The 16,047-nt window shown below is 48.4% G+C and overlaps 1 protein-coding gene across 4 annotated transcripts in view; it reads left to right on the top strand.

The window, feature by feature from the left end:
• The window catches only part of Sh (Potassium voltage-gated channel protein Shaker), a 340,817-nt gene extending 334,783 nt beyond the window's left edge, over nucleotides 1–6,034 (top strand). For 2 of the 4 annotated variants that reach the window (XM_077660831.1, XM_077660832.1), the window contains exon 7: nucleotides 3,639–6,034. In XM_077660831.1, the coding sequence (XP_077516957.1) occupies nucleotides 3,639–4,134 (496 nt within the window). In that variant the 3' untranslated portion in view covers nucleotides 4,135–6,034. The remainder of the gene's footprint in view (nucleotides 1–3,638) is intronic. The other 2 variants (XM_077660835.1, XM_077660833.1) reach the window with 1 other exon arrangement.
• The last annotated feature ends 10,013 nt before the right edge of the window (nucleotides 6,035–16,047 follow it).

Raw genomic sequence — 16,047 nt, 5'->3', positions numbered from 1 at the left:
TCCAATGAGAAGTGGGAGGCAAACACTGTAGTTGTGAGGTATAGTAGGCTAGCAAAACCATTTGATGTTAACTGTTTTCATTACATAAAGGATGAAAATCTTTCCTGATTAACTTCAGGTCCGGGACTCCAGCATCAAGTCTCGGCATCAAGTTTGCTCTAGAGGTGCATGCATATTCGATGTGCTGGCGCGGAATCGAGCAACGCATGCGCCTGGTGTGGCGGCATCTCATTCCGGGTCCGTCCAGCTGGGCTAAAAACAACTCATGCCATCCCTCTAGAAGAAGATGGTAGCCCTTGTTACCACTCTCCACACGAGCGAGCAGCATTTCGAAGCCACGCGCTTCGTTGGAAGCGATGAGCAGCTGGGCAAACGGTGGCACTGCGTCCCTGCTCCACAAGCGGTTGGCAGCCTGGCAGCCAGCTTTTTTTCGCAGCAACCTTGTCGTAATGGCACTCTATGTAAATAAGTTCCGTCTCTATATGAATCTGCGTGTGCAGACGTGAGAACGGCAATTCGTGAAATGCGAAATCCAGCTGCGCTATTTTTGTAACAATGTTTTATTATTAGCGGAGGTGAATAAGCTAGTTGGTCGCACATATCTGGAAACAGCGGAACACTCAAGGACAGGGACGAGACACACGATGACGCTGACTTTCAAGCGATGTTTAATGGAGCAATACTTGCTAACTGCGTATGGAACACAAATGAATTTAGTACAGAATGAAAGGCAGTAGGGTGGTAGAGGTAAGTCACGCACAGCGATTATTGATTTCGGAAACGGAAACCCGCCGGAGAAGACAAGGAACGAGAGGAGTATTCGGTCTTTTGTGTGGCGCTGTTTCCAGACGAGGTGCCATGTTACACTACTATACTCTACGCACGTCTACCTTCGGCATAGCATTGTCCCTAGCATCGTAAATGGCGCCGTGCAAACCACGGCCGTTTGACTTCTAGCGGCAACTCATCGGCAATGCGGCAGATCCATCCAAGTAGCCATTGCTCTCCGACCACCAAAACTGAAAGAAACGCACTGTGAGAGAGGAAAGAAGGCAGGTTAACCGGAAGGGTGTTTCGGTTCTAGTGCCCTGCACTGACGTAAAAGAAAGAGGCAGCGTAACGGGGAAAGAGCAAGGAGAAGGGGAAGGGCTGAGAAGAAAGGACATCGCTCAAAGACCTGGTGCTACAAAGCCATAATCTCTCGCACAAGCACGACGCCCCCAGGAACCGAAACATCGCGTTGATAAGCAATACATCTGCTCTTCCGCTACACATATTTCACAGAAAAAGGGGAACGTCCCGTCAAACATATGTCACATGAAACGTGGGGCTTAATGACCCGAAGCTGCACACAGGCCACGGGAGACGTCGTAGTTGTTGGCCCCGGATTAATTGCGATCACGCGGGGTTCTCACTGGCATCGCACAACACACGGGAGCGATTGCCTCTCGCCTGCACTGAAATGCAGCCGCCGTGGCCTTGATTCGCGGTGATGTATGTCTTTTAGTTACGTTTTGCCCTGTATATTTATAATTGTGTTTAATTTTTGCCTTGTATCACGCGTTGTTTTTAATTTATTCTTCCTATTTGCTTAATCTATTGTTTTGCCCCCCTTACTCAATGCCCTTCTGGGCCCTGTAAGGTATTTTGAATAAATAAATAAATAAATAGAATCATTGGCATCAGCAGCCGAATGCCATAACCACTGAGCCATCATGGCGGGTGCACTGTGGGATATAAGCGAGGATTTTCCGATCGGTATTTTTCCTCCGCAGTCACAAGGTTCCATTTTGTAAGACGGTGCGTAAAGAAAAAAACCGCTTTAGATATCTAACGTGGACATACCTCGAAGACGTTAGGCTGTGCTCCGGCTGTTGCCTATTCTATTCCGCTGTCCTGCGGTGGGCAGACTGACCGGTCGCAGTTTTAACAAATAGTTAAAAGATAGTTGTTACAAGTTTCGAAGCGACTTCTGGCCACCTCGGCATCCACTGTGGGTACTTCGACGAGGAGAAAAGGAAGAGAAATGTGCGCTCCAGGCTTGGTGATACCACGCTGGTTGCCAAGGATCGTGACAGATACACGCGAGAGACATTTCAAGCCTGGAAGATTAAAAAGGTGGCGAATTTCTGCATCAGCACCCTTTTCACTGCGCTCACAAAGTGAGCAAGGGACGGGGAAGCTGTACAGGGAGCTTGCCTCCTTGAGGCTTCCCCCTTCCTTGCTCACGTTGTGTTTGCAAGAAACCCATTTACCTGCCCTCTCTTTACCATGGCTTCTACTGCACTGTCACACAAGGAGCTGTCACAGGAAGCCTCAACTTGGTAGAGTTCTTTTTTGAGCATTTGTTTATTTGTTCTCGTCCAGTGTGTTCTAATATCATTTTGCATGATCCGTTGATTCACATGTTACGTCGCGAAGATAAAACTTATTCGTCCGTCATCAGTGTGTATCGTCGTGTTTATTCGTGCGTCTCTAATCGCGCTGTACACTTCATGAGTCATAATGTTTCGGAACCAACTAGCCGACCAAAGCGTCCTGAAGGATCTATAAGAACAGCAGTTATATTTTTCCCTCGAGTGTGTAAAATACCGATTTCACATTGCACAAAAACGTTTTTCTTCAAACTACATGTCGGAGCTCCACCTTTTTAAGCGTGCCCCGCCAGGAAAAATATTTTTCTGTAATTTGTTAATTGTCATCTGTGTGAACTAGAAAAAGGCCCCTTGGAAAACTGATTTATTAATTGCAGAGAAGCCATTGGGGTTTTGGACGTGCCACAAACGGTGGTAAAGAAAGGAATCGTTTTAAATTCCCGCAGCGTGTGATAGATACCCTGTGGCTACTCATCATGATTACGAACTTTATATGATATTATTTTTCCAGATGGACTGCAGAGAATGCGGAAACGCACGTGTCGGACCGCGAGGCTGAACCTGTCGTTTTCCAAAAGCACATTTTGCTCAAAGGATGCTCCGGCTGACGGACGTCTATGACGAATGCGCCTTTCTACCATATTAGTTGCCGTTGTTCATGTCTCGTTGTACCCTTGCCACCGTTTTAGTTGTGTTATTTGTGCATTACTTCTATGCTAATGCAGAGCTGTACAGTCAGCAGCTGGCTGCTTTCCGAACAGTCTGTATATATATCCCGTTCAGGTACATCAATGGGTGTCAATGCACCATAAAAGAAAAAAAGAAGTACTGCAGCATGATGGGAAGGCACCTGATTTCGATACTCTATGAGTTCTTTGGTTCGATTCTCGGTCTGCTTTATGTCCGATGAATTATTTGTCCCAATACGACACGTTCTTCTTTATATATTTTTTTGCAAATATTTATATCATTAAGCCCATTTGCATATATTTCAGAGTGTGTGGACCATTCAGGTTGGTTTTAGTGGTGGATAGAGCCCACAGGGGCTCAAAATTTGAATGTCGAGAGGCTAGTGCCTGTGCTTGATATGGCGCGTAAATATTGGGGCCGGCAATGGCACAGTTAGTTCCTCACCCCTTATTCTTTACACTCTAGTAACTATTGTACTCCAAGAGTGTCATGGCAGTGATCGTATTCATGCACGTGTGACACAAGAGGCCAGACAAGCCTCGATTTTAAATTTCCTCCTCTCCGACTGCGCAGGGCTCGAGCCAGCGGACCCTGCGCTAGAGGGAGCCACCGAGCCGGCGTCTGCGCTCCTCCGCCAAGCCATGCCAGCAGGCCTGCCAAGGGCGCGCCAGAGGTGGCGCTCGCATCGCCAAGAGGCCGTGGCGCCAGCCGTGTTGGCCGATCGTCGCGCCACTGCCACGACGACGGCGCCTTCACTCGGCGATCGCAGCGACGCTGCACAGCCCCGGCAGGGAGGAGAACTTGTTTGCTAGTTGTTCGCCGTCATCGCCGTTCATCTTTCTCTGGGCCAAGCCGCAGGTCAAGCCGCAGCCGAGGAGAAGCGACTGGTTTTCGCGGGTCCGCATTTCTTAGCCTCAAGAGCACTTGCGCTGGTGATGGCGCCTATGGTCGCGTGGTTTTTTTCGCTCGTGGCTCCGTGTTTCCACGCTGCAGAAATTTGAGCAGCGTCCGACTCAGCCACGGCTGTCTGTCCTTGTTATTCTCTTTACTTGTGTTCCTAAATTTTTAATCACTGCTATCCATCAAACGTAGAGGAACTAATTGGAAATAATTCTCTTCTCGTTGCTAACGCTGCTGGAAATCGCTCAAACTTTGCGTAGCGGAGTGTGTCGAGTCACCGGTCGCGTTGTGTGCCGTGCTCTTGTGGCGAAAGAAGGCGCAGTTTTCTCGGAACTAGGGCTGAGCGTGAGGTGCCGCGCTACTCCTCTTCTCCTGTTGCGGCCAACAGCGGCGCCTCCCTCCGCGCCCAGCGACTCGCCCGGAAGTGCCACCCGCGTCGACTTCATCCAAGTGCTGGTGGTGATCACTTCCGCTTCCCGGTGCTTCCCGCCGCGCCGCCTCCGCCGCCGACAGCGCCTCGGTTTGCCGTCCAGGCCTCCAGCGGGAACCCGAGGAAGGAAGCGACGCCTTCGCACGACCGCCTCCCTGGCGACGCAGCGCCGGAACCCATGTTCGCGCAGCACGGGCTGGCGAGACGAAGTGCGCGCGCTCTTGTGCGAGGCTCAGAAAAGCCATTCGGGCTGCGGTCGCAAGGACCGCGGCAACTCTGGCGTCTAGGCATTTATGCGCTGCAGCGGCCGGTGGGCGCGTGCGGCACACTTTCGGAAAGAAGCCTGCAAGTGGGGTTGCACGATACCAAGCACGGCAGGGCGACGGTACCGTGTTACGAGCTGACAATGCAGGCTGGCCGGTAGCTGAGCATTTTGCCATTTTTGAATCTGCTATTTGAACTGACTAAAAGTATACGGTGCTATGCGCAAAGAAAGAGGGGGATGTCTTTGGGTAAAAAAAACCTCATAAAATCTGCGGATTCGAAAATAAAAATCGAACAAACAGGCAAATAGAACAACAGAGAAGGAGGGTACAAAGATGAAAAGGGTGTCCTCTCAGCTGGCTGCTGTAGCTCGTCTGAGTTTCCTTCGATTTCGACAGTGCCAGCTAGCTCTGATTTCTGTTAGTGTGCGGGTGCCCTTGGTGCTCAGTGCGCGCCTCTTCACCAGCCCCTCGAGTACATATCCGTTCAACCACTGATCGCCAGCGTAGTCACTCGCCTTAGATGCTGCAGGCCGAAGAAGACTAAGAAGGCCTCTGTGTCGGTGCTGTCTTCCCTTGCGCCAAGGTCAAGCTCCGCTTAAATTGTGCGGCAGTTCTGAAATTCTGCGATAGGTGGCGTATTTCGAGATACTTGAGAGGTCCTTTCTTTGTCCTGTTTGTCTTGGGCACCCTGTTTTACGGGACGTTTACAATGCTCATCCGTGAACCTTTGCGCTCTATTCAGGCCTATGAGGGGCAACAAAACGCCGAAAAGCTGAGTAATTTTTAAGCAGCATTTTTGAGTATCCCTCACTCAGACTAACGTCACTTAGTGGAAATGTAACGCATGTTATTTCCGATTACGTTTAGCACCGCTCCTTGACGGTGGCGCTTGAGTGGGCGCAACTTGCACAGATTTAAGCTTGGCGTAATGAGCACAAGAAAGGACATGGTGGGGAGGAAATTACAAGGTGCCGTGAGGATGATTTCTGAATTTGTCTTCACGATAAATGTGAGCGCGATAGCAGGGCCATCGACTCGGCGGCGGCCATGCACAAGAGCGCGCGGGGTCGCACTGAGCGGGGACTTCCGGCTCTGCGCCGCCGCGGGGCGCCGCCGTCTCCCTGACAACGAGGGCTGCCCGCACGCCGCGCCCCGCCACTAGAGGACGCCAGTGCTCCTGGACGTGCGTGTGTGTGTGTGCGGCGACGACTGACGGACAGAGAGACAGTGATCTTCAAATTCCACCTGTACAGTACTCTTTAAGTATGCCACACACGCATATAATATTATATACATATATATATATATATACACACACATACAGCTATACATATATAAATATATATATATATATATATATATATATATATATATATATATATATATATATATATATATATATATATATATATAAATATACAATATCGAACTAAGAAAACACATCTCGTAGCGCCAAAACCTTTCTCCGTCATACACGGCCGCCGTTTGTTGATCCTAAGTGGGTCTTACGAGTGGCGGGGCCCATAATCTCTCCAGGCACCCCGCTCTCTCTCTCCATCTTCCAACCTCCCCCCCCCCCCATCTCTCCCTTTCCTGTCTTCTGAGCGCCACCTTGTTGCTTCTCCATATGTTCCGCTTATGGCTTACTACGAAAGCAACCTTGTCCCAGAGCCACCGTTAAGTTGTTACCGGCGCTTCCATCTCTCCCCTCCGAACATGGCTCCGGCACGAGGGACTGCGCCCGGCGGCAGACGCCATGGCATGTGTGTTCACTTCGCCCGACTCCAGCAAGGCGCCCGGTTCCCCTTACGTGTCAACGTGCTAAATTCACCCTGAAGCGCCACTACAGCTTCGGGTCTTTTGAACGATTGACATCACTCGCCCCTAACAACATTGACGCTGCCAATGAGAAAACGTACGCTGACGTAAAGAGCTGATTCTTGTTTTATTTATTTATTTATTTATTTATTTAATTTATTTATTTATTGCAAGTACGTCAAGCGCCGCTCTGGCGCTATTGTAGCAGGGTTGTTTCCGGACGCCAAGGTAAAAAGAAAGGGGCGAAAAAAAAACATGAAATGAGTTACACTAAAAGCAACCCAAGCAGTTGTTATCCCAGCTGAAAGGGGAAGGCAAGCAATACATATTTAACGCAAAGCATAAAGTATCCAGTCCCAAAATTTGATGGACAAAACATAAAGCACTGCATTAGAAGTACGGTCCAAACTTATTCCCGAGATGCTTTCTGCAGTAGACGAAAAAGTGGGCGCGGACTCTACTTCATCCGAGAGCAAATTCCATAATTCAATTTCTTGTGGAAAGAATGAAGACAACATACAATTCTGGTACTTTGATAAGGTCTGAGGCTTTTGGAATTCTCTGGTCTTTTGTGCGGCTTACGCAAAACCAAAATGCGTGGTGTCAACTACGTGATCATATTAAAGACAGAGTTGTATAAATAGCACTTGATTAGGGCAGCTATATGAGCCAGATCGTTTCTCATGATGAAGAGTGAGGCGCCTGGGAAAGATTGGTAAGGTCGTCCTTAAATTTCTAAATGTCACAATTTTCTTGATCCTCAAGTTCGAAAAGTCGTGCTCGTTGTTGCGCATACAATGCATGCTAAGCCCATTTCTTGCAATAATGGCAACTGTATTTGATATTAGCAAAAAATATGTGTAGTTTAGCCACTTAAATGCTTGGCACATGGCAACATATTTGCTGATACACCGTAATAAGAAAAATTCAATGAGAAACAATCAGTGGGCCAAGCATTGCGCCACTTCGATCTAAACAATTGGGAATCCTGTATGGACTCAGGATCGTTTATTCGTTCAGGAAAAATTGCGCCCCAGGCAGCACAGCGATGGCAAGGAAAGGGCTGGAGACCCTTGAGGAGTGTGCGAAACCTTGTCTGAATTAGCTGCCACAAGCAGCCTGAATTCTAAACCCAGTTCCAATAGGTAACCACCCAAATAAGCCGTCTCCAGCAGCCCCTTGCGGAACGAACTCCTCAAGCCGCCGCCTTGCCGGAGCCGGCAAATCAGCCGCAGGCCGATCAGCAACAGCCGGGGCCCCTGGCCGGAGCCTCTGATGACACTCACGTACATACACACTTGACCCATGATGTGTTGTTGTTGACAGTTGGACTGGTTGCGTGATGTGTGAGCCGTTCGTTTCCTTCGCTCTATTCCAGGTTGTTACTCCCCCACCCCCCATTCCCCTCTTATAGAACCACGCCCGTGGCAGAAACAAAGCGTAAATTTGCGACAGCAATGATACTCTATGTAAAGTCGTACTCAAGCTTGCGTGAGCAGAAAGGCGAGGCTTCATCAGCACGACGTGCGGGGAGGGTTATGCGCGCACTCACGTCCAATTTTGACCCCCGCCGCGTGCGAGCGTATTTTTTCTATCTGTTCCGACGGTGCCCGCTGTGCGCAACAACAATCGTCCTCTCGGTTCTTCTTCTCACTCACTCTGCGTCCTCGAGAGCCTTAACTCTTCTCGAGTGGACGAGACAGCGAGCCACTCGAGTCGGCACAATGGTCCTTCCAAGCGGCAAAGCCCACGCAGCGACGAAGGTTGTGCGACCCCATTTGGCACTCTCGGTTTTCCCAGCTCGTTGCCACGTATTTTCTCACGTAGGCTTCACGTAGGCAGTGATCGCGGCGCAGCCCGCCGGAAGAACCGTAGTCCAACCGATCCACGACTGCGAACGTAAATCTGCTCAAACGTATTCCGGTTAATTCATCGCATAAATATCTCCAGCTCTGTAGGCGGTAGCGGTGACGCAGAGAGAAGACTCCTTCTCTGTCTCACCGTGGACGAGAAGTTCTTCTACGACCACTCCGCCTCGAGGGAATCAAGCACGCTGAATTTGAGAGTTCTGTTGGCCGTGGTACACGACAAGGAAATGTCAAAGAGCAGGGAAGCGAGTACCTGACGCACCCAGCATCAGCAGAGGGCGAGAGCGGGTCCACCTCTCGTTTCCTGCGGCCCGATCAGTGACACCGGGCCTTTGCATGTTTACGGCGACGTCTTGGCAGCACCAGCTGGAAACCTACGTCTACCTGGGCAAATTCAGTGCGCAGCATTCCCTGGGATGGAAAGCGAGTATCGTCGTCTTGTAGCACAACAACCATCACATTCACCGAGCGGCTAAAATGAACAAGTCTTACGTGCTAACTGTAACTAGTTTTACATACTAGGGCGGACACCGTTAACAGGTCGCGCTGGCGTTCCGCTCCTTCTGAGGTTTATGCCGGCACGCACTACTCAAGGAACGTCTTAAGCTAGTTATCGTAGTCGTCGTGCAGGATAGCGAGTCCACGTCCCATTTTCTAGCTCTCCAACTCGACTCATTTTCAAAAGCTTATCTTCTCGTTGATCAACCGCTCTCCTGACGTAGCTCGGCGCAGTAGGTCTTTCGAAACTCCATGTAGCGTCGTGAGGCAATAATCTTTAACGAGAAGCTTCCGAGAACAATGTACTAAGATTTTAAAAGATCATACCCAACTACTACGGCCTGTACGAAGGCGCCTGTATTGAAGCCATAGCGATGTCCTCCATAAGAATTCCGCTGAATGGACAATAGGACTGCCCCGTAGCCTTTCCTTTCCGTTGGGGCTCAATGCCCTAATGTTGGGCGGTAGAGGATATGTCTGGGTTTTGGCATCCTAGCCGCTCGCCTTCTCCTTCGTAGTGAATAGCCCAATTGGATTTGCGATCTTTGCGAAAACACCTCTAAAGGTGAAAAAAAAAGAACCAAAGAAGATTGGCGATGGCAGCCACTCGTGCTTATCAGAAATATAGAAAGGCAAAGACAGAAATTCGTCCACCGAACACTGTGACGTTTCTGAGCAGGCGACGGAATGTTGTGAAGACGCCATTTGGCGGTTTTGCAGGCGCCAAAGGATGTTGTGCTAACGAAGCAGATTGCAGAAAGGTGTCCAAGAGTAGCTGTGGCAGACGAACCCAATGCAAACTACTGCAACGAAAGCTCGTTCGCTTTTGCTTTTCTTTTTTTCACACGTTTCGAAATATTTTCGTCGTCTACGCGGTTTAGTGTTTTTCTGCAACATCTCTGCGCATAAATGTTGTCTCTACATGGACGCGAAAGCGATTATTTGTTATTTTTGCGTCACAGAGACAGAAGTTACAAAGACACACATTATGTGGCAGGCAGAATCATTTGCGCAGAAATCTGTTTTTGTTCGGCGGCAATGGGAATTCCTGTTTGTTTACTCAGTTCCACGGGACACTGTCATGACGCCTGTTGCGTCCATTGTCTCAGCAGAAAGACGTGCCGTCACTGGGATTGATCCCTAGAACGGTTTCAACAAAACAGCAACCGTCGTTTCTTCCTGATTTCTGAAACTAGGCGCACGTTTCGCTTAAGAGACACATCATTAGGAAACACGTCAGGTGGCGAGCAAAAGTGAGCGGCTATACATATATTTCTTGCGTACAGCCTATCGAACGAAGCGCAGCATCTCACAGCGAATTACAGCTTCCTGAAACCTAATCCTTATTATATTTAGGCGACTAACACGTGTTAACAGTATTTCAGTCCTCTTCCTAGCGCAAAAAGGTGTGGTCGTTCTGGGTTATCGCTTAGCCGTTTGCGACAAGGGAAGAGAGCCTGCGAGCTCAGAGCAAGCATGTAACCTCGAGCCGGTTGAGAGCAAGTCGTCCTACTGAACAGCAACTGCCTTGACTAGGAAGTAACGAAAGCCGCCTCATACCGCGTTTTCCTTTTGCTTTGCGCCCTTAAAACTCTCGTTCAGAGCGGGCCTCGCACCTCCTCTTGTCTGGGATAAGCGCAGCGCAGTCTGCTGCTGCACTGCACATCCGACCCAGGGTCCTCGTTGCTGTTGTCCTCGTCGTTGGCCTCTTCATCTCTGCGTACGCGAGCAAAAGGCGCCGCCTGCCTGAGGCGCATTCGTGGCATGGCTGTGAGTGCAGACAAAGCGTTCTCCTCACCACCCCGAGAAGGAAGTTCGTCGCAGTGCAGTGTGCATAACACGGGAAGTCGCACATACGAGGCCCCGCTGCGCGCATCACTCAGTCGTGCCAAGAACACGCTTCGAAATAATTCGTTTAGTCCTTTGCGGGTAAAGTTTCCGTTCGGACGGCGTCTGCTCGAAAATCGCAAGACGAGTCGAATTGGTTCCTGAAGATTGCAACCGTTGTTCTGTGTTGCGCTCCGCTTTGGTCTCTCTTCAATAAAACACCTGCAGCACGCCTACCTGCAGGTTATGTGCCCCAACGTTTCACGAGCTCTCCGACCAGGAAGAAGCGGTTGTGACTGATTACCTTGCTCAGTAGTATAAGCGACCTATGGTTCATGATTGTTTTCAATAGTGATTAGCTGTGGCTTCGGGTTGTGAAACTTTTCAAATAGGGCTTCACTGGTTGCGTCAGAGTTGAGTTATGAGGCTACCAGCGCTACCCTTAGGATTATGCGCAGGCAAAGGATCTCACGTTGCGAACCGAGCCGCCGCGGTGGCTGAGTGGTTATGGCGCTCGGCTGCCGGCCCAAAAGACGCGGGTTCGATCCTGGCCGCGGCGGTAGAATTTCGATGGAGGCGAAATTCTAGAGGCCCGTGTGTTGTGCGATGTCAGTGCACGTTAAAGAACCCCGGGAGGTCGAAATTTCCGGAGCCCTTCACTACGGCGTCTCTCATAGCCTGAGTCGCTTTGGGACGTTAAACCCCCATAAACCAAACCAACCTTGCGAACCGTGCTGTCAAAGGTTCTGACGTAATTCCCCATTTATAATTTGGGGCATGGTTAGCGGTTGTCCTGATATAGATTTGTTCACCATGCGCCCCGCATGGTGGTTTCATAGCCGAGAAGGAATTCGCCTGCTGCATTTGTTTGTCGCTTTTTGACCAATCTGCCGTCTTATCTTCTTAGACTGTTACAGTACGGTCGCAAGCTTAAATACGTCAATATTAAGTCGCTGGTGTGAGCCGAACGAGAGCTTAAGTAGTTGGTTGACCTAAACGCGTTATGGACCGCTGTCCCAGAAGAACAGCAATGCCGGTGTATCTAACCCTGTGATGTCTACCCGCAGGATTTCCTGCCTTCACGATCGAGGGTGTTTACGCCAACAACGCGCGTTTTTTTTTTATTTACGAATTGCGGGTGCACGAAGCAGATGGTGCGCGTTACAAGTGCTGGTTCGTCTGCTCTCTCGTAGAGATGGGTTATCCAGTTCGAAAACTGTTTCCAGAGAAGTGAGTTTGGTGAGTGAAAATGAAGCAAGATCCAGCGAACGTATGTTATTGTTTTTACTCAGCGGGGTCACAGAATAACACATATGAATAAGAATGCAAGTTGTGCGCTGTTTCAGGTTGTCCCCTTCTCTTTGTGTCACTTGTGATTACGAGTCCTTCTGGCGAGAACTTGTCGCCCTGCGAAGGCTCCCTAACGAAAATGTTCCGCTGTTAAGTTTAGCTGCTTGAGGAGTTTTTCTTTGTCTGTTTACAGCGTACAAAGTGAGTTCTGCTTGCTGCTACTAAGTGCGAGCGTATTAAAGTACCTTCTTGTCTTGTAGACCGGTGTAGTGTTGTGTCCCGTTGCAACGGCGGACGACATAGGCCCGGTCAGGGCCTTTAGCTATGAAGTCCGTCATCATGTGCTTTTACATAAGCCGCGGGGTAAGTATAGTCATTCGTAGCGCTCTCACTTTTCGCAGCGCAACCATCCCAAATAAGTTTCCTGCGCCACGGTTAGTGAAACTGAAAGCGCATGCAACATGTTCCTTGCTGCAACGAGAGCTGAAAACCTCGTGCAAGTGCATGTGCAATGAGCATTGCTTCACGGGACTGTAGCGAAACATCTTTCTGCAGTTCCGGCGCCCGTGTGCTGTGCGATGTCAGTGCACGTTAAAGATCCCCAGGTGGTCGAAATTATTCCGGAGGCCTCCACTACGGCACCTCTCTCTTCCTTTCTTCTTTCACTCCCTCCTTTACCCTTCCCTTACGGCGCGGTTCAGGTGTCCAACGATATATGAGACAGATACTGCGCCATTTCCTTTCCCCCGAAACCAATTATTATTATTATTATTATTAGTTCCCTAAAACTGAGGCAATCACTGACGGTGACGTCTGCACCGACGCCACGAGCTGTTTTCAGCGCACGAGTTATTTTAAGCTTCTGAACTACGTACAGTTCCTGGTGAAAATCTACACTGATCCACGCACGGTAAATCGGAAGCTGCCTTAGTTTTGTGTGCAATTGATTAGGTGAGCAAGACAGCGCAAGACTAGTGCCCGCCCTTTAAAATATTTGTGTCTACTTTCCTGTGTCCCGTTTTAGATTCTGCGCTGTCTCTAGGACTGTCAACAATTTAGCGGCATCCTCATAGGGACATTTCTCCAGACGCAAGAGAAGAAATCCTCTGCTACAATTTTGAACAGTTCAGGCTTCACGCAGAATCTTAACGGCAATGATGAGCTATTGCTAAGTGATGGCTTTTCTCTCAGCAATTTGTCACATCTTGTGAACGTTCCCTGACTACGGCGTGTCAGCCTGAATATCGGAGAGCCAGTCTCGGCGGCAGGGGTGGCATATAGGACACTCTTCCACGGGTCTAAACAGAGCCCGGCTCCATAAATGACAAAAATTTTTTTGTCAAGAAATCAAACGAAACTACATTACTATTAATTCTAGTAAAAATCATGGAATTGCAAATAAATTACATTGCAAATTACAACTAATACAAAGTACTTCCATTTCAGTAAAATTCCGAAAATTTATTCAATTATTCTTAGACTATTTCGTTTAGTTTTGACGCATTAAATACTCATACTGGTGGCGCAGCTCCCTCAAGCATTTTTTCTCAATTTTCCGCACTGCAGGAGTAACTTGGCCCAAAGTTGTCGTCGAAAAGGATTCCCGCTTACCGGCTCAAGGACCAATGAGCTCTCGCCACATAAAAGTCTTGCTTTTTTAAACGTATATAGACACCTTAATTTTTGTCGCGTGTTTATTTCGTTGAAATGATGCTGTTTTACATTAGATTATATAGATCACCGCGTCTAATTTGCCTACAGCCAATTAATAACTGAATTCCTCCTGTGAGGCTGTTTCAGTGTCATCAACCGAACGACGGCTGTGAGCTATAGATCACCTTTACGTTACGTGAGGCACGAAAAATACCTGCAGTGTAAACTCTAATACGTAGTTTTTATTCGCTTCCACGTTTAAACCAGCCTGCTCCAAGGGCTGCAGTGATGAAAAGCGACGTATCAGCAGTTATATTGCCCTTTGTTTAGTACCTCACGTGACCTAAAGGTCAGCTATACGTTACAGCCATCGTTGGGTTTATGAAACAAAAACTTAAACTGCATGACAGAGGAAATTCAATTATGGTTTGGTTTATGGGGGTTTGACGTCTCAAACTGACTTAGGCTATGAGGGACGCCGCAGTGAAGGTCTCCGGAAATATCGACCACCTGGGGTTCTTTAACGTGCGCTGGCATCGCACGGTACACGTGCCTTGGAAATTCAATTATTAAGTGGTCGCAGGCGAATGTCACGCGATGATCCATATGTGCTAACGCACCATTTCAAAAAGAAAACACGCAAGCAAAAGTTGTTTCTATACACCTTTAATCAAAATCATTTGCAAAGTAATTCATAGTAATCCATAACGTGCTTATTTACTAAGCCGCAAAAGTTTTCAGTTACAGAATTAAATTAATTAATTTAATTACTGTCACGCCTGCCTAGCACGGCACGCGGACTCAAGAGTGCGTCTGCCAGCATGAGTTCTTCGCGAACGCTTAAGAAGCTCTCGACGAGAACAATGAAGTGAGCACCAGCTCGTTGCCCGCTCCGTGCGAACCATGGACGACGAGCATGGTGCGCCGTTCCGTGTACAAACAAGAGGGTCAATGCCCGCGGACGAGCCGTCTGCTGCCTAACGTCAAGGGCAAGGCTGAAGCGCTGGGTGCAGTAGCTTCGCTGTGTTCATTCTCCAGCTGTTAAACAACGGTCAGATTTCACCCGGAGCAATGACGGTGATCTCCGTATCACCTGGCATCGTCACCGGCACAGACGTATGGAGCACTGTCGTCACTCTCGACTCTTGGACGCCAGCGTCGGCCTTTGGCTTCGTGACTAAAATACCGACGACACGTTGTCTTCCTCAGTTGGCTCGGCGCACGCGCCGGAGTTCAGTAACTTCACCATGCGCTTGTTCTTTCACGTTCAGGCTTTGCTGCTGTTAAATGAAGGACGGTGCTCACCCGGCACATTCAAGGTTATATCCCCATATCATCTGGCATCGGCACCAGAACAGAAGTATGGAGCACAGTGGCCACAGTGTTTTGGCCACTTCTGACTCCTCAGTGCCATCTTCGGCCTTTGGGTTTGTGACGTCAACAACTTCAAATGTAAAATACCGGCCACAAGCGCTGGCTGTCATACGTACCTGTCCCATGCACCTGACCTTGAATTTCTTGTTTAGGTTAGACTCGTTACCACTTCTTTACGTTGCAAGTATCGTAGAATAGTGGTCTTTCCGCGGTGCCTGACCACTGTATATGACTGTTTTATCATTTGAAAATTACTGATTTGTGGTGATTTCGAATCTATCCCAAGTACAACGGAAAAATAAACGTTTGAGCAGTTACATGAAGGTCAGACTGCCTTACGTAGAGAGACAAACAACTTAAAATGAAAATAAAAGTACGTGAAAATTATTTAGGAGCTTTTTACTAGCGCTTCCTCAGATAGAAAAATGGTATGCAGATAACCCACAGTTCTCGTACGCCACTGAACAATTTTAAATCTCCCTGCAATCGATTGAAAAAGTCATGAACTTTCAAACAAGAAAACTGACTGATTTATAACACCGTAGTAGACGTTTGGATCTCGTAATCCATTGGGACACTGAAAATTGTAATGGTACAGAACGCCATTCAAATAAAAGCTAGATAAAAAAGGCTTCAACTATAACCTTACTCTGAGGGTCGAGTCAATCGGGTGCATTTGAAGGCGCGGAAAGCGAAGCTGGAAAAGACAAGCGATCATACATCTGCAAGAGTTTCCTGATATGAAAGCAATATACTGAAAACGTAAATAAACTTCTTTGATATCTTCATTGAAAATTACTGCTGCCACTCAACACTCTAAAAATGCAAGTTGCCATGGTAAAGAGATGCCAAAATTAAAGTTTATTTTAATGCATTATAGGTTGAGGATCGAAAAAGATAACTTGCAAAACGAGTGCGTCCACCTTGTGGCTAATCACTCCAAGGAATCGCAGATCAAGGCGAGTCAAGATTATGGCTAATCCCTCCAAGGAATCTCAGGCATGACGTCATTCTGAAACTCAGAAGAAACATGCACGTTTGCTAAACGTACATGCTCG

Source organism: Amblyomma americanum, chromosome 4 (genome assembly GCF_052857255.1).
Source record: "Amblyomma americanum isolate KBUSLIRL-KWMA chromosome 4, ASM5285725v1, whole genome shotgun sequence".
Classification (NCBI taxonomy): domain Eukaryota; kingdom Metazoa; phylum Arthropoda; class Arachnida; order Ixodida; family Ixodidae; genus Amblyomma; species Amblyomma americanum.
This window is presented reverse-complemented; position numbering and strand designations above follow the sequence as displayed.